The following is a 19,850-nucleotide window of genomic DNA, read 5'->3' as shown; positions in this document are numbered from 1 at the left end:
CCTTGGCCCCCTGCTTTTTAACATTTACATGCTTCCTCTGTGGAATGTCATCAGAAGCCACAACATCAGTTTTCATAGCTATTCTGATGATACCCAGCTGTACATAGCTATGTCTCTTGATGACACAAAACCAATAGAAGCACTTTTTAACTGTATTTTAGATGTGAAATTATGGATGGCAAATAATTTTCTGCAGCTCAACCAGGAAAAAACTGAAATTTTAGTTATCGGTCCTGAAGCCAATAGAGAGAAACAGTTTCTGAAACTACAGGAACTTTCATTAAGTCATTCAGAAACAGTCTGAAATCTGGGTGTTATCTTCGACTCTAAGCTAACTTTTATCCCCCATATAAAACAGGTGGTTAAAACTGTTTTTTTATCATCTTAGAAATCTGGCTAGGGTCCACCCACTACTCTCTCTTGCTAATATGGAGATGCTAATGCATCACGAGTAAAATTGATTACTGTAACGCCCTGCTTACTGCTCTTCCAAAAACCAACATTACGAACTTTCAGCTTCTCCAAAATTATGCTGCACGAGTTCTCACCAAGACCCCAGGTGGGCTCACATCAACCCAATTTTAAAATCCCTGCATTGGATGTCTTAACGGTCTTGCGCCTTCTTATTTATCTAATATTTTAGTAAAGTATGAACCCTTGCGATCCCTGAAATCCTCTGGCACTGGTCTTTTAACCATTCCGATTGTAAAAACTAAAACCTATGGAGAGGCTGCTTTTCAGCTCTATGGCCCCCGTTTATGGAACAGTCTGCCAGAGGACCTGAGAGCCGCAGAGAGCATAAATGCTTTTAAGAAAAGGCTCAAGACCTATCTTTTTAACCTGGCTTTTAGCTCATTTTTTATTTTATTTATTTATTTATTTATATATTTATCTATTTATTTATTTTCATGTATTTATTTATTTATCCATTTTATCTTGTTTTATGAACTTGAACTAGATTTTTAACGCGTTATTTTAATTTACCTTATTTCAATGTTTTATTGTTTGTACCAATATGTTTACTTTTTCATTTTCATTTTTATTTTCATTTTATTTCCGGTGCTTCCTCAGTTGGGACCTCTCCTTCTGGGTCGGCTGCTGTTCAGCTGCTGCGGCTCTGGATGGGAAACTGCATCACTGCTTAGCTGTGGTGTAGCGGTCCCCGCCTGTGATGCTGCATTTGGCTGGCTCTGTGCAGCTATTCACAGAGAGGGAGGTTCCAATTATCAGTGTTTCCAACATCTTGTTTTCGTGCTCAGCCTATTTCTTATTGTCTTTCCCCATCAGTTAGGGGGTGGGAAGTGAGAAAGGAGTGGGGGGCTAGGTACAGGGAGGGGGGCCCTATTTTTAAATTTTTGTGCTTGTTTATTTTAATCGTCATGCTTGTTTTTATATCTTGTTTTGTCTTAATGTAAAGCACTTTTTGTTATATTTTTATATAAAAAGGGCTTTATAAATAAAGTTTTGATTTGATTTGAAAAACTGTCCTAAAAATTTGTAGAGTTATAAACGTGATGGTTTTTAACATGGAAGCCCGAATACTTCTCATTGGAAGTGGTTGCTTGAACGTGTGTTGCCGGTGTGAACATATCTTAAGACTTAAAGTGTGTTACTAAATGTTGTTATTTAAGACAGCCAGTTTTGGCGAACCATATAGTTGTCCTTACCCCACTAACTTCATGCACATGTTGTCATTCTGACTGCACGGTCTTTTTAATCTGTTGTAGGTCAAAGTTCGTGACCTGGAACAGGTATGCAGGTCATTCAGTGAGAACCTCAACCAGCTTCCCAACGAGCTGCTGGACTATTATTTACAATCAGCACCTGTGGAGATAAAATCTGATCTCAGCTGGAAGAACCAGATCCAGTCCACACAACGAGAAACACTCCCACCCACCACTGCTGGATTTGAAGCCCAATCAAAGAAAGGTGAGTAAGCGAACTCACCAGAAAGTCGAACATAGAACAGGTGTGCACTTTTTTTTACTGGAGGGGACAAGTATCCAACCCAGTGACACTACAATAAGAAGTAACAACATCTTGTTCAAAAAAGTCACAAAAGATGTGAACTTCTACTTCATTAGACACAATTAGAAAATATTTGATAAAATAAAATAAAAACATATGCCTCAAATCGATTTGATCGTAGTTTCTAACGTCTAAATCAGCTTGCACAGAACCATTAAGAACAAGCGCTAGATTGAAATCTTAGGAGCTTAAAGATATTTTAAGTTGTATTTGCAGTAGTTCAGTGTTTAGAAAATGTGTATTAATTTCCTCTGTTTTAAGCATATCGTGCTGATAGTTTATGCATGCCAACTATATATCTGTCAGCTCAGGAAGTCAGCTGTTTCTGTACCATCTTTCCTGGATTTTTGAGCATTTGTTTAACTTTTGACTGGTGTGTAAAGGCTGGATGATAACAGACAAAAGTTGTCATTTGGGCACTTATATTCAAAAATGGGGGGAAAATCATCATTCCGTACAACCCAATCTGATGAAAACTGTGTTTTTTTGGTGATTTTAACATGTTCTTGCGGCAGTACAAACACTTGTCTGATGATGGAGGAAAAGTACAAAGAAAAGTAGTTTTTTTTTAAAATTCAAATTATTGTGAATCATGAGCAGACAAAAAAAAGCAGTTTGAACAAATGTGTATTTGTCAAGAAACTCCCTGCTTGGCTCTGGTCCGCAATAGGGAGCGAAAAGGGGGAGTGGGTTGCCCCCTGCGAATGGTCCCGTCCACAACTTAGAGGTGAATTTCTAGTGAACTATAGTACTAGCGCCCCGCAGAAACTATGTCTTGGATAAGAAGTTTTTATGATTTTTGCTAAAAGCGGCATAATCATAATTGAAATTAAATTGGGATTGCTTAAAAAATAGATCAAAAGGTGATTAAAATGTGACTTTAAACAATCTTAGGAGTCTCCATGTATTGTCCTTAGACCTATCTGACAGTATCCCAGTAATCAGTTCGGAAATATCACTTAAAATGCTCATCGCAAAAGAACAACATTGAGAAGTTGGATCAAACCACAAGTGGTAAAATCCTGCACTAAGACAACTAGAAAGACTTTCTAACAACTTCAGGATTTTATGTGGAAAATATGCAAGGTCATGAATGCTTTCTCATGTGACCTGCCAATCCAGTTTCATGTTTGATAAATCCCACTGTATCACCATTAATGCCCATATTTGTCAAAATGGGGGCACATTGAACATATGCAGTCTTCTTAGTAAATCATGTGCAACTTCCATTGTCAAGCTTGCATACAGTTATAAGCCTGTAAAACTTTAGTAGATCAGGCCCTAAAAGTCTTCAAACATATGATAGAAGTTTGAATTCAATCATGGAGGCAGATAATGAAGTAATGCTTTGATGAGCTCTGTTGGTACCACACCAAGATGAGAAATTGGGCACCAGATGGTGGAACCAAAGCAGAGCTTGGAGGCATAAATGAAACAATTTATTTGAGACACATTACATAGAGATGTTTCTTTGTTAAACTCTGCATTCAAGGCTGAGACACCTGTTGGCCCATTTCCTGGCTTTGGAGTGTTTGTGGAAGAGGCAGAAGGGCTGAGGGTTTCCACATGAGTGGCTCCTGACAGGTGTCAGGGTACTCACTTCTGGAATGAAATTTTGGTCAAGATGAATGAAAGAAGAAAGGAAATTTTGCCCTCTTCTAAAAGCTGCAAAGAGGCCAGAAGGTGTTGTAGTGGTGCATAAGTGATGTAGACCCTTTTTTAAGGGACATTTGTGTTACAGTTGAATATAACTGATGAGATGGAGGATTTGCAGTCACTAAAGGGTTCAAATGCACTGTAGTTTGATCAGGAAATCAATAGATGTGCAACGAGCAGAAAATGGTTGCAAAGGTAATGAGGGTTCATCTTTATTTGCTTTTTCAATCCATGTATCTCAGGCAATGGGAGCGTGGCACAGACCCCGCTCCTGATTTCCGAATTATTCAGCTGCATTCTACCCACAGGACAAACCCAACCCCCAGAACTGCGATCCATCAAATCCAGCCCTGTGGCAACAGAGCGCCCCAACAGCTCTTCCCAGTTTTCCCCATCAGAGGTGATTTTTAGGTGACATTTTAGAGGCACATACCATCCAATTCAATGTCAGTGCATCTATGGATTATTTTTATTCCTAACATCTTTAAATATGACACTTGGGAAACTGAATGAAGCTTCTGATAAATATATAGATGGAGGATGAGGCCAGTCCATCACCAAGGTCCAAACCTCGCTACACCGGCCAGGTCCGCCTCTGCACTGCCCGTTACAGGTAAATAAAAACGCACTGCCGTCCTAAAGCTAAATAAAAAAGTGTATGGTACCGCCATTTATGTCAGGTTCACACTCACAGATTTGCATGAGCAAATGGCGTTTTGTAATTTAGTAGAGGTGGCTGTGGTGATCAGAAGATTGCAGATTCGGTTTCCACCCTTCCCGCCAATGAGTCAAAGTGTCCTTGGGCAAGACATTGAACCCCCACAGTGTGTGAATGTGTAAATGGGACTGCGACTGTAAAGTGCTTTGGACCTTCTAAGAAGTTTAAAAATGTGCCATATATGTCAATTTACCATTTAATAAAGTGTACTTTATGGTGCATGGTTGACCTGGTCAGGATCAGTGTGAAATTTCTTGGCAACAAAGTTAAAATGCCATTAAGCATAGGGAATGCATGAGGATTTCAGTAAGAAGTACTTTCTCTTTTAAGTTACAATCCTTACGATGGACCAAATGAGCATCCGGAAGCAGAGCTCCCCCTTGTGGCTGGAAAGTATCTGTACGTGTACGGGGAAATGGATGATGATGGCTTCTATGAAGGTACGAAGAGCTGAAATCTTTCACATTCACTTTTTGATGTCTAATTGCCTTGTTTACAATACATGTAACTGTTTTTTGTTTTTTTGTTTTTATATGTTCCTTCTATATGACATTGGGGATTTTTATGTAAACACTTCAGATTCCAAACTTATCACAAAACACTAGAAAAGCTACCTGGCATCCCAAAAAGCAAAGCTAGTAACAATGGGGGAAAAATTAAACATAATTTTCCCCCCAAAAGACATAACAAAGGAAAAAATCCTGCTGAGGATGTTTTCTTTGGTGCTATACCAGATGTGGGCGAGAATTCTTGAGAGGAAAACAACAAAAACCCAAAAAGTGTTCATGCACTGATAGGCGTTGTTATGCAATGACTAAGTCTTAAAAATATGTTTGGCAGCTCACACTGACGATTAGGAAGCATATGCATCAAAACTGTATGAGGAGGACAATAGGAAATAAAGTTCATAGCAATAACATCTTTGTTGTGAGATTTCGCGGATGGAAAGATTTGAAAGAAATTCTTGTATTAAATAATGTAAATATATTACTTACTCCTGATGTCCCATTGTAAACTATGCAGAAGTAAAAATAATAATAATGCTGATGCTATGAGTAAAGACAGCTGTGAATGACATGTCCCTGTCATTCTGACATTGCCCATCATATGCCTCATGGCATTTTGTGACCTTGTTAGAAAAAAAGTAATTTTGCTTCTTTTTTTGATCAGACTGAAACGGTTAAGGTTTTTTTTATTTTAAGAATTATTATGTCTTTACTGTCAGAAGCATACCGGGCTTCACTAGCCAGCACTGCCTGATGGGGTTACAGTGCAGTGATTCATTAGCGGTGGGCGCTCGGATTGCACGGCGAAGGGAAGAAGCTTTGTATTTACCACACAGGCGGGAGACTTGAGCCTAACACCAAGCTGTTGACAAGATGGGACTTTGGTCCCTTTTAGTATGATGACTAATCCAGCAGGGCTCAGTTTAATCATCAGTACACACACAAAGACAAACACACCCCTAAACACACACACACACCTACACACACACGCGCACACACACTCACAACCAAGCAGAAACAGATGGTCTTTAGGTTTCTCAGGCCCTTGTGGAAAGTGGGATTGATGGACAAGATGATAGAGGGCTTTGTTACACAGACACTTCTTGGGTAAAATTGCAATGCTAATCTTTTTATTTTAAAGAAATACTCTGAGATATTCCTGAAACTGCTTAAAACCTTGCTTTGTTGCTTTTTTTTTTACTGGGGTGGGGGTGTGTGTGTGGAAGGTACCATTTAAAAAACAAACTCTAATTCCAAAATGGTGGAGAATAATATGCAGGTGTGTTTCACTCCTTGCATTGTGAATCCTTCCTGGGAAATTTTTCACTAAAGATTACAGGAGTCCTACAACGTCAGATTTCATGTCTTTAATCAACAGTTTCCCTGCGTTGTGTTTAAAAGCATTTGAAGAATATCTTCGCAACAAAGAAAGTTATGATAGCCAAAGCAGTGCCACCTGTTCTGACTTTACATGAGAACTGGATCAATTGAGTGTGACAATCAGCCATAGAAAATGACATGCCTTTTTTTTGTGAGTCGGCCATTGTCATGTGGGAACCAGAATTCTTCAGTAAGCAGTGATTGGTCCAAGTCGTCGTTTCTGTGACAACCACTCTCAATAATCGGGAGTGAGCTTGTTAGGAAGTCCACACCCCTACCACTTGTCACATGTCAATCAAACACGTCAAACGTTCCAGACGAGACTACATTTTCTGTTGCAAGAGGAATTGGCTGCAGACAACCATTTGGCGTCTAGACATCATTAGCTGGCATCAGAAGTTCTTGAACAGAGCCAGAAGTTCTCCCTTCCATTTTAGTTAAAATGTATTCTTTCTTTGTTGAAAAAGACAAATTCTACTGGCGATCCTAACAGTAACATGTTTTTTAAATATAAAACTTCTAATAAAGGAGATGTTTTTGTCAAAACCTACTATGCCCTTTGACATACCGTAATTTCCGGACTACAAGCCGCTACTTTTTTCCTGCGCTTACAGTCCTGCGGCTTATTCAGTGACGCGGCTAATTATTGGATTTTATTGGCGGCCACCGTGTACGTATTTTTGGACACAGTGAATAGTTTGAATTCTCTAACATCAAACACAAGTCATTTGTTTTTCAACACACCTCTAAGCAGCCAAACAGCATGGACCTGACTTCAGGTCTTAGACACTTCAGTCATGGTTCAACAAAACGAAACACATATTTACAACACCCCTTGTGGGCCCTCTTTTTTCCCCGGGGTTCCCCCCTCCTGGGCGGGGGCGGCGGGCCCCTGCCACGCTCCTCCCTGGACCAACCGTTGGCCGGGCGGATGGCTGCCTGGAGTGCGGAGTGGGTCTCCCTTGGGGGGTCCTGGCCCGTACCTGGGGTTGGGGCGGGGGGGTGCCCGGAACTCCTGGGTGGTGGTGGGGTGCTCGTCTGGGGCTGTGGGCGTCCTTCTCCGGTTGGGCCCTGCGTTTGGTTCCCCCTGGCGGGGCGGTGGGGCTGCTCTCCTGGTTGGGCTGGGGCGGCGCCCTCTTTCCCTCCGTGCCTCCCTGCTCTCTGGCTCTGGGGGCCTTGCGGCGGCCCTGCTGGCCCTGGCCTGGGTGGCGGGCTTGGTCGCCCGGGCGGCGGTTGTTCCCTGCCGGTTCCCGTGTGGTGTTGGGGGGAATCCGGCTGCCGCTGCTGGTGCGGTGGGGGTCTTGGGGTGGGGATGGCTGGGCACTCTCCCTCCTTCTTTTCACGTTCCACCATCCATTTTAGAAGAACATAAACACTCACCTGAGCACAGGTGTCAGCTCAACAGACTGAATGACTGAAATATTTCACACTAGTTGGTTTTAAGGCATAAGTATGCGTGTGAACACTATCTGTTTTGTGTACATGTCGACAGGTGGACATTTTTGCAACTAACAGGTGTGTTTATAACATTTGAGTGTGTGTGTGGACAGGCTCCGCCCTTTTTTTTTTTGCTTTTTTTTTTTTACATTTGAACCTTACCATAATGATTAACAACCAGTAAACTTGTTGCTTTATGCTGCTTCATGGTCTTATCCCCCTTCCCCTCCTATTATCACCCCCTACCCCCCCTCTCTCTAACGTCCCTCTTTCTTCTTCCCCTCTTTCCTTTTCCGTCCGGTCCAACACCAAAGATTTTCAGACATGTTTGAAATTAATAAAGTTTGGCCTCAATTACAAAAGGGGTTTATTCAGACATACCTTTGGTTTGTCTGAAGATTAATAACCCCTCTTGTTAAAGTAAAATATGTCCAACCCAAGAGGCCCTCAGCTCTCATCTGTCTGCCTAGCTGTTGGACAGGACAAGTTAAAAAAAAAAAAAACGAAACACGCATGTCCAGCCGCATCCCAGAATCCTTTGGTGCCATTAGACCCAACGTGCACGTGATCGCCGCTACAATATGATGAAGCTTTCAAGTTAAAAGTCAATCGTTAAAAGCAGCGTGAAAAAATCACCAACGGGTTTGGAAAAGCCGGTCAGCTGCGTGACGGAGAGAACAGCGCATGCTCAGGAGTGCATTTACCTCTGAGTCATAGTGACTCGGCTGGCTGCACGTAAATATGTGGCAATAATATCAGCCTTTATTTTGTCGGGACACGACTGGAAACACAAATTGACGTGGTCGTGTTAACGGTTACTAAGGACTGAGCAGAGATTTGCATTGAAACGCTCACAGCCTCCGTGTTAGCTGGAGACTGCGTGTCGTGTGAGCTGCGGGGCCGATGGCAGTCTGAAGGCTCCCACACGTAACAACGCATCCGCCCCTCATACACAAAACGTACAGTATTAAGTCCGATTGCTCTGCACAGACACGATTTGCTCCGTCCACCGGCGCAATGGGGACGAAGCGCTCCTCCCTGTAGCCGCGCTGGCCAGAGCTGTCGTAGTAGATAGGAAGGGGAGACAAGGAGCGCGCGGGAGCGCGGAGGCGTCGAGCCATTCTGCAGGCTGCAGCCAGGGCTTACTCGAGGCGTCCGCGGAACAAGTGTTTGTTGTGGAAGGAAACTTCTGACCCACGCCCCGCGAGGAGGCGCGCGTATCGCGCTGAGGCGCGCGCTTTTCAGTCGTCGCTGCTTTATTTTACTAGCGTGTTTTTTAAACAGCCCTGTTACTCCCATAACGCTGCCGCGACACAAGCGGAAGGAGAGCTTTACCCGTTCACCCCTCCATGCACTGCTGCTCATTCTTAAACACGTACAACAGTATGGCGAGCCGGGCGTTGGCCCCGCCTTTAGCCCCTAAGACTCATGGGAAATGGGGGATCGGGGATGTAAATTTCCTCATAATAACTGAGGGATGTAATGTTGATTATATGGTTACTGTTTGTAATTTTATGTGTGATACCGAGATTGTCAATAAGTTAAAAAAAAATAATAAAAATAAAAACCATAACTGAGGAACTTGTGAACAGAATAGAGGTGCATACTGTTTGGCAGATGCAGATAGACTCAAAGACATGAGCCTGAGGCAAAAATGACTCCACCCACTGTGTGCTAATAAATCACACTTACACTCTGAGTCAGGAAGTGATCCGTCAGGATGACAATGTTGCCTAATTCGTGCGGCTTGTACCCCGACGCGGCTTGTGTATTTGTGTATGTATAAAATTAGTTAAACTTGTGTATTTGTGTATGTATAAAATTAGTTAAACACGTGAAAATGGGTGGGTGCGGCTAAAAATCGGGTGCGCTTTGTAGTCCGGAATTTACGGTAACTTAACTCCTCACGTGATCAACGAGATTTAGCTGATTCGCAGAGAAAAGCGCCTTTGCGGCGGTAAGCAACACTTTAAGCACCTTTTTAGCGATATCCAACACATTGCCTAAATAAATTATTGCATACTGGCGCAATGCCGCTTTACTCTGCGGCAGAACACGCTGATTCAAGTTGATTGCGTTAAGGGTTGACCAGTTACGGTAGTTGGAGCATTGTAATCACTAAAACTAAAGCTCCGGTGTAAACAGGTTAACAGTTTTACAAATCTGAACCTTTTTAGTAATATCAATTTTGAAAGGAATAAAATGATTACCAATTTTAAGCTCAGCTTGCACACAATACCGTTTATTCACATTAAAAAAAATTGAGAAAAGGTGCCACAATTCTGAAAACGTGTGGAAATGTCCGCTTATGACTAATGATGTCTGGACACCATCTTGTCTGCAGCCATGTCCCTGTCTTTTGTTGGGACATCTAATCGGTCAGTTTATAGTTTGAATAACTTGCTCTTTGGAAAAATAGAATGCAAAAAAAGTTGGATTAATGAGAACATGTTAAATAAAGGTAGAAGAACAAGAAAAGTTATCCTGACAAACAGAATGACTGAGTAATAGCTGTTTTTTTCTCAAATGAAGTCTTTGGGAATTTGGCTTTTTGTAATCAGTGGGTGCTTCTTATTTGGAACGGAAGGGGGGAGTGGTTACTCAGTCCAGTTCTCTTATACAATCAATGGTTCCAACCTAAAATTTGTGCTGAAAGTTGGAAAACAAACATCACCTGGTGAGACATCATCATAGGACACCAGTGTGTGGTCTATCATTGACTGCTAATGAGTGCGATGGTGAAGTGCAGATTCGGTACGGTGGCCTGGTGGAACAAGAGTTAATTCTCCACATGGTTGACACCAGTTAATTAACTTGCTACAGTTAACTTGTGGAGAGTCAGATGTGATCTGTATGCACTGAGCAGTTGATTTTTGTGGGAGGTACTATGCAGTCACTGTTTTTTTAAGACATGATGTACTGGATTTTTTTAGTCTGTCTTGCACCATTGTATTTTACTCTCCTGTAATTTTTCAGGTGAGCTGCTGGATGGCCAAAGAGGTCTGGTCCCTTCCAACTTTGTCGAGTTTGTCCAGGACAAAGAAAAGCCAACTGGGGAGGGCGGAAATGATCTGGGCCCTCTGGAACACACATCCCTAGCATTAGTGCCTGTGGATGGTGGCACCTCCCAGGATGGCCTCCTGGGCTCCAATAATGCCCTGGTACCATACAGCAACGGAACAGGGGGAACCTTGGACCCTGAGGACCTTGCTGAAGATGTTGTGCCTTACCCCCGGAAGATCAACCTAATCAAGCAGCTGGCACGAAGTGTCATTGTGGCATGGGAGCCTCCAGTAGTGCCTTTGGGCTGGGGAAACATCACCGGGTACAATGTTTTGGTAGATGGCGAGATACGTGCCAGCATGCCGTACGGCAGTCGGACCAAGTGCTTATTGGAGAAGCTGGATCTGGACGCCTGCGTTTATCGCGTGTCAGTGCAGAGTGCCACCGACCGCGGCTTGTCAGACGAGCTGCGCTGCACTTTGCTGGTAGGGGCCAATGTGGTGGTGGCGCCATACGGCCTACGGGTGGATGACATCCAGCAGGACACTGCCGAGCTCTCGTGGTTGCCCAGCAACAGTAACTATGCTCACACTGTGTTCTTAGATGGGGTGGAACATGCTGTGGTAAAGTCGGGAAGGTATAGACTGCGCTTCCATAACCTGAAGCCTCTGACAGTGTACAAAGTGACGGTGGTGGCACAGCCCCACCAGATGCCATGGCAACTACCTCTAGAGCAGCGAGAGAGGAAGGAAGCTGGAGTGGAATTTTGCACACAGGCAGCAGGTCAGATATGTTCATTTTATCTAATAAAACTCTAATAATTACCATTTCAAAATGCTTCTGCAATCCTAATATTTGTAATTTCAGTTTTTTCTTTTAAATATACGTATATATATGTGCATAACTCTTCTGGAATTCCATTACCTTACTTCATTATTGTTGTGTAATATATTTTGTCCAGGTCCAACACCTTTTTTCATACAAGGTCAGAATGAAACATCAGTTCCTTTTAGATGTCCTTTAAGTGCATGGACTGATGTCACTAGTTGTTCACTTTATGAAAGCCCTATCACTACTTTTTTTTAAAAACGGATAGACAACTAATGCATGTGGGCAAAGAGGCATTTGTTTGTGCTAAACATTTGTCATCAAGTGCTCTTAAATTGAAATTGAAATTATATCGAATAGGTGAAAAATGCAATTTTGCCCAGTGTTTCTTCACAGAGCAAACTGCTGATCAGGGGAATTGTAAACATAGTTAGAAATGAGCTGTTGAGTCAGACTCAGCCTCGAAATCTCATGTAGTTTTTATTTATTTTCTTCAGCTTTACATATTTTAAAGTTTTTTTTGATTAAATTCAATTTTGTATATTGGTGCCAAAAAGCAAACAAAAATATGAACAATTTTTTTTGTTTTTTCAATCTCCTTGTCCTAATAGTTGTATTTAAACACTAATCAGAAGAAATGCAGCTTGTTTTAAGGAAATGTATTTGAAAGACTAAAAAGGAAAGGTATATAGTGGTTTTTTTCTAAAAGAAAAAACCCATCACTCAGACCAAATCACCGTCTTGGGAATGTTCTCCACCACTACATTGCATGTATTTCCACAAAGTAGAAAGAATGAGCCTCTCCTCAAACGCAGAAAAGTAAATATGTATTCAATGAGATCACATTCCACCTCCTCTGGTGTCTTTTTGTGCATGGTTTGTTTGCGTGTATCCCTGTGCACTGAAGAATGCCCCACATCTTTTCTACTCCTTCAAGCACTGTTGATAACAAAAGTGTAAATTATTCATTCTTCTTTCTTACATGAGCTCTCTCTCTCTTCTTCCAGGCCCACCGCTGCCTCCACATGATGTTCAGGTGCTCTGTGGGCAAGGCCAGGGGGTCTTACAGGTCCGCTGGAAGCCTCCCATGCTCTCTTCCACAGGCACGTCTAATGGGGCAAATGTCATTGGCTACGCAGTCTGCACTAAAGGACAAAGAGTAAGTAAGCATTTGTGTAATGTCAAACAAAGCAGACATGTTTATAATCTTTCTTCATATTTATTTAGTTTGTTCTCATTATTATCAAGCGTCTAATGCTGTTATTCTAGTTTTTTGCTATTGCGACTAAGACAAGATCATTTAATTTGTATTTGTGAATTCAAGCATTGAACATATTGTGAATTATTTAATCACCTTCAACTTTGTTGAAACAAGAATATATTGCACAGATGAGATGCTATTAGCTCATCTTTTACTGAGCCATAATGCCATGTAGTTTAAATTCAGTGCATGCAGCACTGCCACCTGCTGGTGGTTTGTGTTCAGTGCACTGCAACTGCTTGTTCTGGGATATGCGACTGAATTAGAAAGGCCTCTTACTCCCTCTGGTGGTTACTGCTGGAACAAACAACTACATACTGTTGAACCCAAAAGGTTAAACTAATGCAGAACTACAATGGAAGTTTGTTTTAGATTCTAACATTAGGGTAATGCACACATAATAACACTAATAGTTGCAAACTGACATGTAGTTTATAAGAAAAGAATAAACATGAAACATTTGGAAGATTTTTTTCTTTTTCAATGACCCCCCTAACCAAAAAGCAATCTTGTTTTAGAAAGATTTTTTTATTTCTGAAGCATAACCAATAATCCTGCAGTTGTGAAGAGATTTGCTAAAAAACAGTTTTAAAGTGTATCTTAATTTGTTACACTGTTTACCTGTAGTCTTTTTATGCCTATATGTACATGCCATCATTATTTAGCTTCTGCCTCTTTGAAGGACTAATTAATAATAAGTTACTCTTAAATATACAAAAATAAATTATTGCTGTGCTCTGGGAAAAAGTACAGTTTTTGGCTAATAGTTACATGCAAAAAGAGCTCTGACCAAATTTACTGACTGTATATTTTTTACTTTGCCAGTTTAAAATCTAACTTTATTAGCATCAAAAGTAAATGTAACAGGAGTTCACTTAAACTGTGTGCAGTTTTAGTAGATTTATAGATTTTTGAAATGTTTACAAGCTGCATTTTTATATGCACGTATGTATGTTTTTGGACATGTTTGCCAGATTTTTTAAATGTTATTATTTTTTTATTTGTCTTGGTGAAACCCTGATAATTTATAAAAAGGATCTAATAGTAAGACATTTTCTTGGCTAGAACACTAGAGGGCAAGCCCACTGTGTATGATAGAGATCTGTGGATCAATAGCAATTGATATTCTTTCTTTATCCATTTCCAGATAGCGGAAGTGTTGTTCCCCATGGCAGATTACGTTACTGTTGAACTGTCGAGGATTCAATGCCTGGAGGCCAGGGAAGTCATCGTGAGGACGCTGTCACTGCAGGGAGAATCCCAGGACTCACATGTCGCCGTCATTCCAAACAACCTGCTTGTGCCTCTACCACCAATTGCCCTGCCTCCACCAATGCACCCTCGTGCGGGCCCCCCTCCCCAACCCCATCCACAAGCTCACCTTCAATCCCCTCACCTCCCTCACCCAACACCCCAGCACCCTGCTCTACCCCATCCACAGCCACTCCCACCCAATGCCCCGAATCCTCAAACCCATCCCCGACTTCCCCATCCATGTGGACCCTCGCAGCCTCAACTGCACCCCCATCCTCAGCCCCAACACCCTCAGCCCCCCCACCCAGGTCCCAGACCCCACCACCTACTTCCTCTGTTGCCACACCCCCATCCCCACCCTGTACCTCAAAGACCAATAAGTGCCAGAGACCTAAATGCCAAAGAGCACACAGTCCACCATGGAGGAGCCCTCCCACCAGGCCAACCTGGCTGGGACCCAATGCGATCTCCTTCACAGCCTCCTGTGCCCATGCAAGGCCACACCCTCGAAGCTCCACCCCAAGCCAATTTGCGATCCCCCTCCCCACAAAGAATCCTTCCTCAACCAAGAGGTACGCTCATTCCAGACACCGTGGCAAAAGCAATTGCTCGGGAAGCAGCGCAGAGAGTGGCCGCAGAAGGTGGCAAGGTAAATACATTCATGTGATTTCATAGTAGCACCGAGTATTAAACACGAGATTTACCCTTGTGCCCTTGCCCTAAAGCAAAAGCAGAAATATGAAAGGAAACAAAAGTTCAGTTACAATCATTCTTTTCCATTTTTAGGGCACCAGGAAACATGAGAGGTATGGGGACCAGGGTCATTCCTTTCACCAGCATCATTCTGATGAGGAAGAAGAAGATGAGGAAGGTTTTTCTCGAGGTCGTAGGAGAGGACCGTCAGTTGATGAGTTCCTCAGAGGCTCTGAGCTGGGGAGGCCGGTAAGATCATTTGTGAAAAACGTTTGTTTTTTTGTTTTTTTATTAACACCAACGTTTTTTGTGAGTGAAATGTCTCACAACCACTCTCACAAAGTGCGGATGCATGTGTGTTCTGCTGGTTGCATGCACACACTCATTTTCTCTGTGTCTCTGTGCGTGTCCATTCGTGTGCATTCCCTCATCTTTTCGTGCTTTGGTATGTTTGTTTGTGGACTTAAACAACTGTGTCTGTGTGTTTGTGTTTGTGTTTTTGTGACCACTAAAAGCTTCACTATAGTCACAATGAAGAATATCACAGCGAAAGCAGCCGGGGCTCTGACCTGTCTGACATCATGGAAGAGGATGAGGAGGAGCTTTACTCTGAGATGCAGCTGGAAGAGGGACGTCGACGCAACTCACACAATACACCCAAGGTGCAGTTCTTTGCACTTATTCTAAAACCCCAAGAGTCAACCACCTGTAGCTTTTTTTTAACTCCCCCGAACTGCACAGGCACAGATACTTCAAATGAGACTGCTGCCTTGACCTGCATATTTGTTGTTGGTGTGTGTGCTGAGCTCCAGTTAAATTAATCCTGCTTTATTTAACTGAAAAGCAGTAACCTGCCAGACGTTCCATTGATCAGTAATTCTTCCTGCATTTGTGAAAAGTAAAAAACTTTAAAAAATGCAGTAATTGTCCCAAAAACAACTTCCTTTATGCAAAAAAGGCTATGCATTTGAGCTGCCCATGCTGATTTTTCTTACACCTACTCGTAGCTACCAGTATGGGCTGGTCAAACTGTTGTGTTCTTTAGACTTGAGGAGATATCAAGTCAACTGTCCTGACTCGAAAGTCTTAGAATCCAGCTGCTTCATCAGATGAGGGTGGGAGAAGGTAGAGAACATGATCAGTTTAAGCCCAAAAAGATGCAAAAGACCTAAGCTTCATGTTACAAGACCACAAACACAAAAAGCTGTAAACTCAAACTTGTGTCCATTTCATGAATGCAAATATCTATGTCTCTTCCACTGTGTGCTAATCTAATTTAGCATTTTTTTTAAATTATTGTAATAACAGATGGTACAAAAAACACAGAAAAGCTTAAACTTGTTTGGAGGTTTAGAGTCTTTGTTATTGGAGTGGCTTAGTAAGTTCTGAGTGGACACATTCACCTACTACTATAAAGGCTCTAACACACTATTAGTAAACCTAAACACTACCAATAACACCAAATACACAAAGGACAAATTCATACTAGAATGTAGTTGTGCGTGCGAACAAATGCCAACACACTCCACTAGAAATGGTAATGGTAAATGGCGTATACTTATATAGCGCCTTTCTTCCTAAAAGGACAAAGCGCTTTACAGTCACAGACCCATTCACCCAGTCACACACACATTCACACACTGGTGGCGGCTCCGCTGCCAAACACAGGCGCCTGCCTACCACCAGAGGCAAGGTGGGGTTCAGTGTCTTGCCCAAGGACACTTCGACTCATGGGCGTGCAAGGCGGGAATCGAACCTGCAATCTTACGATCATGGGTCGACCGCCCTACCGCTGCACCACGGCCGCCCATAGAAAACATTCATATGCACCAGTTGAATCATTTGCATACAGCAGTAGAAACACTCCTATAGACCAGTGGTCTCCAACCATGGAGGCGCTGACTGGTACTGGTCCATGGAACAATTGTTAGAAAAAAGATGACTTACAATTTTTTCCTCATCAAATTTATAATCTGATTCTGAAGGGAGTTTTATTTTGGAAATCCACAATTCTTCTTTCATTCTTGATGCATGCCAAGTCACTCAGTCACATGTCAAAAATACATCCACTACTTTCTGAAACCACCTGCGTCGATTGCTAAGTTGAAACCCCCTAGCAAGCAAAGTTAACAAAACACAGACGCATTTGGAAAGTTTCTTATTAAAGAAAAGCTCCAGGGAGGAAACAGAAGAAGAACCTTTGACTTCAAAATTAAAGGAATCTGCATTTATTTGAGAAAAACCAGGAGTCTTTACTCGAAATTTAGATTTATTGCAACAGTTGTTCCCACAGTTCACAATATTAATGCATAATATTCAATAATTTCAAGTAAATCAAGTAAATAATTTTATATACTTGATCTGCAATGTGTAGCAATAATTACTAGTTTGATGTTATCATGTGTTCTAATGATAATCAATTATTATTACATATCGGTATCGTTACTGTTTACTGAAATCATGAATGAATGTTTTCTGAAGATCATCAATCATTTCTAGGCACTGGATTTTGTTACTTGAAGAGAATCTATCTGATCAGAACCGGATTTAAAACTCTGTAAAACTATCAAATGAATGAACTCAGTAGGGGTGGGATTATATAAGCTTGCTTCTTCCCACTCCTTTTCAAGCAATAAATCAAACTCTACTTATACTTCAGTTAATGATCACTGTATTTAATTAAGCAAATGTGATTTAAGTGACATTTTTGTTTTGTTTTCTGTCTTTTTAATCTATGCATTTCATCATTTCTGTAATGAGTTTGATAAATATGTGTAAATTCTTCATTGCTTTGACTACAATGCTTGAAATAAATCAATAAATCAAATCAAATCAAATCAAATAATCGTCTGTCTAATGTTACAAGGATGCTGTTAATAAAGTTGCTTAAACGGTGGATTCATTCATTTCCAAAATTAAATTTAGAAAATGCCAGTTTTAGTGACTTTTTTTTTATTAATCCACCGCACCTTAAAAGTCTGATGAGGCTGAAGTTGGCGTCTGATTTTTTAGCATCTGCATCCGCATCTAGTGTACAAATGAACATTACCCCCTAAAGTTAATACAAACTAGAGTCTAAGAAAAAAAGAAAAACAATCAAGAAGGCCACTTTAGCCTCATACAAGGCCGATCCATCAAAATCTTGTCTGACATTAAACCAGTCCGTGGCCTGAAAAAAGTTGGGGGCCACTGTGAAAGACCACTTAAAAAACACTAACATACTGGTTAAAAGGCTTGGACACTACTGCAAATGTACCTACACTACAATGAACCCCCTCAAATGATTAGAAATGCACATTAAAGCTTGTAAACATGATTAAAAAAATGTTTACTCACTAATATAAGCATACATAAACTACTACAAATTCTCCTTGCACAAATCTTCCTAAACACTACTACAATGGCTTGCATGTACTAGTAAAAATGGTAACACACTGTCACAAATAATTGTACACATCACTGAAAAATGCTCTCACATTAGTACACATACCATTACAAATATTTTCACACACTACTACAAACACTTAGCCATCACTAGTATAAACGCTTTAAAGGACTAGTACAAATGCTCACAAACACTAGTAAAAGCCTCCTATGCGACAACAAATGCTCTAATCGGGCCACTAACGCACACAAAAGCAAATGCTTGCACACATCACTGAAAACATGCTCTTACTCCAGTGAAATTGTTCACACATATCACTACACACACTACTACAAACACTTTGACTTCACGAACATAAACGCTGTCATAATGCAAATTCTCTCTTACTACTACAAACGCTTGCAGGACTAGTACAAACAATCCTACACACTACTACAAATACTACAACGCATTAGTGCAAATGTTCACAATCACTATTACACTTGATGGTACTAGTAGAGCTTGCATGCACTAGTAGAAACTCCTGTCGACACCTGTATAAACGCTTGTGGGTAAGAAGTAACTTTGTCAGAGAGGCTGTATCCTCGCAGCAGGGGGATCCATCACGGATCCAACAGCAGGAGCACATTTGATGATAAATATCACAGATTAAATCAGCCCTTCAAAATACATTGGAGTATTTGTTCTACAAATTGGGGTTGTACTAGTAACAGAAAGTGTTACTGAATCACAGTGGTGAGTCTGGTTTCCATGGTAATATTAATAAATCAAATCCTTTAGTATTTATTAAACGAATGTACATCACAACTTAATGTTTTTATTTGTTTGCATAATGTAGCAATACATTATTGTGAATGTATTAATTATCTGTGCATTTTTTTAAGTAACCATTTGTCTGTCGGCGGTCTCTTTACTTACTTACTAGCATGTGCATGGAAATGAATGCTTTCGCAAAAGCTCTGAAAAAACAACAACATATAGCTTACTCTCTATATCATCACTAAGCAAAGAAACCATTGTCTCCAACGACAAATGGTTAGTGAACTGATCTTGGCAGTCCAAATCTATGACTTTGTAGCTTAGAGCTAGTCTACATGAAATAGACCCCTGGTTGCGTGTTTTTCAATCCACCCACTGTCTGCATTAACTCTTTTCAGTTACAACTCTGCAAACCTGTAGCCAAACAGTTGCAATCGAAATGTTTTTAGGAGTTTTTATGCATGCGCCTTTTTCAAAACCTGTTGAAGCCCCGCCTCTTTAGCTGCAGAGTAGTCGCTTCAGTTTCAGGCGGGGCTACATCTGCAGTTGGAAGACAAATATCACTTAGACCCTAATGTGTTTGAATGTGAGTCCATGTGTCTGTGTTTCAGTGCCTGCTTGTTAGTTCTGCATGAGTCTGTTGACAGAAATTATGTTCAAGTATTTTTATTTTGGAGTGTTGTTGTGTCTGCGAGGCACATCATGGTTTTGTGATATTTGTGAATGTTTTTTTGTGTTTATTTCAGAGTAACACTTCAGGAGGAGGTCATCATGACCGAGAAGGTGGGAGACAAATGCATCATGGTGGACCCCACCCTCAAAGGAGACCCCTGATGGTCCCCTCCATCGGTCAGTGAAGTCAGATGGCCAGAAAGAATGTTTTTATTTTTCCTGTGTATTTAAAACTCTGATACAACTTTCTCGAGCTTCTCTGTTTTTCCA

The 19,850-nt window shown here is 41.3% G+C and overlaps 1 protein-coding gene across 30 annotated transcripts in view; it reads left to right on the top strand.

Moving 5' to 3' along the window:
* rimbp2a (RIMS binding protein 2a) overlaps positions 1-19,850 on the top strand; it is an 85,482-nt gene that overhangs the window by 50,947 nt on the left and 14,685 nt on the right. For 9 of the 30 annotated variants that reach the window (XM_078955763.1, XM_078955761.1, XM_078955768.1 and 6 more), the window contains 11 exons: positions 1,728-1,929; positions 3,927-4,084; positions 4,218-4,297; positions 4,733-4,842; positions 10,702-11,511; positions 11,690-11,713; positions 12,564-12,715; positions 13,965-14,720; positions 14,858-15,013; positions 15,280-15,426; positions 19,655-19,757. In XM_078955763.1, coding sequence (XP_078811889.1) covers positions 1,728-1,929; positions 3,927-4,084; positions 4,218-4,297; positions 4,733-4,842; positions 10,702-11,511; positions 11,690-11,713; positions 12,564-12,715; positions 13,965-14,720; positions 14,858-15,013; positions 15,280-15,426; positions 19,655-19,757 — 2,698 coding nt within the window. The remainder of the gene's footprint in view (positions 1-1,727; positions 1,930-3,926; positions 4,085-4,217; positions 4,298-4,732; positions 4,843-10,701; positions 11,512-11,689; positions 11,714-12,563; positions 12,716-13,964; positions 14,721-14,857; positions 15,014-15,279; positions 15,427-19,654; positions 19,758-19,850) is intronic. The other 21 variants (XM_078955767.1, XM_020707768.3, XM_078955782.1 and 18 more) reach the window with 7 other exon arrangements.

This window comes from Oryzias latipes, chromosome 12 (genome assembly GCF_053564925.1).
Source record: "Oryzias latipes strain Hd-rR chromosome 12, Olatipes_Hd-rR_3.1".
Classification (NCBI taxonomy): domain Eukaryota; kingdom Metazoa; phylum Chordata; class Actinopteri; order Beloniformes; family Adrianichthyidae; genus Oryzias; species Oryzias latipes.
This window is presented reverse-complemented; position numbering and strand designations above follow the sequence as displayed.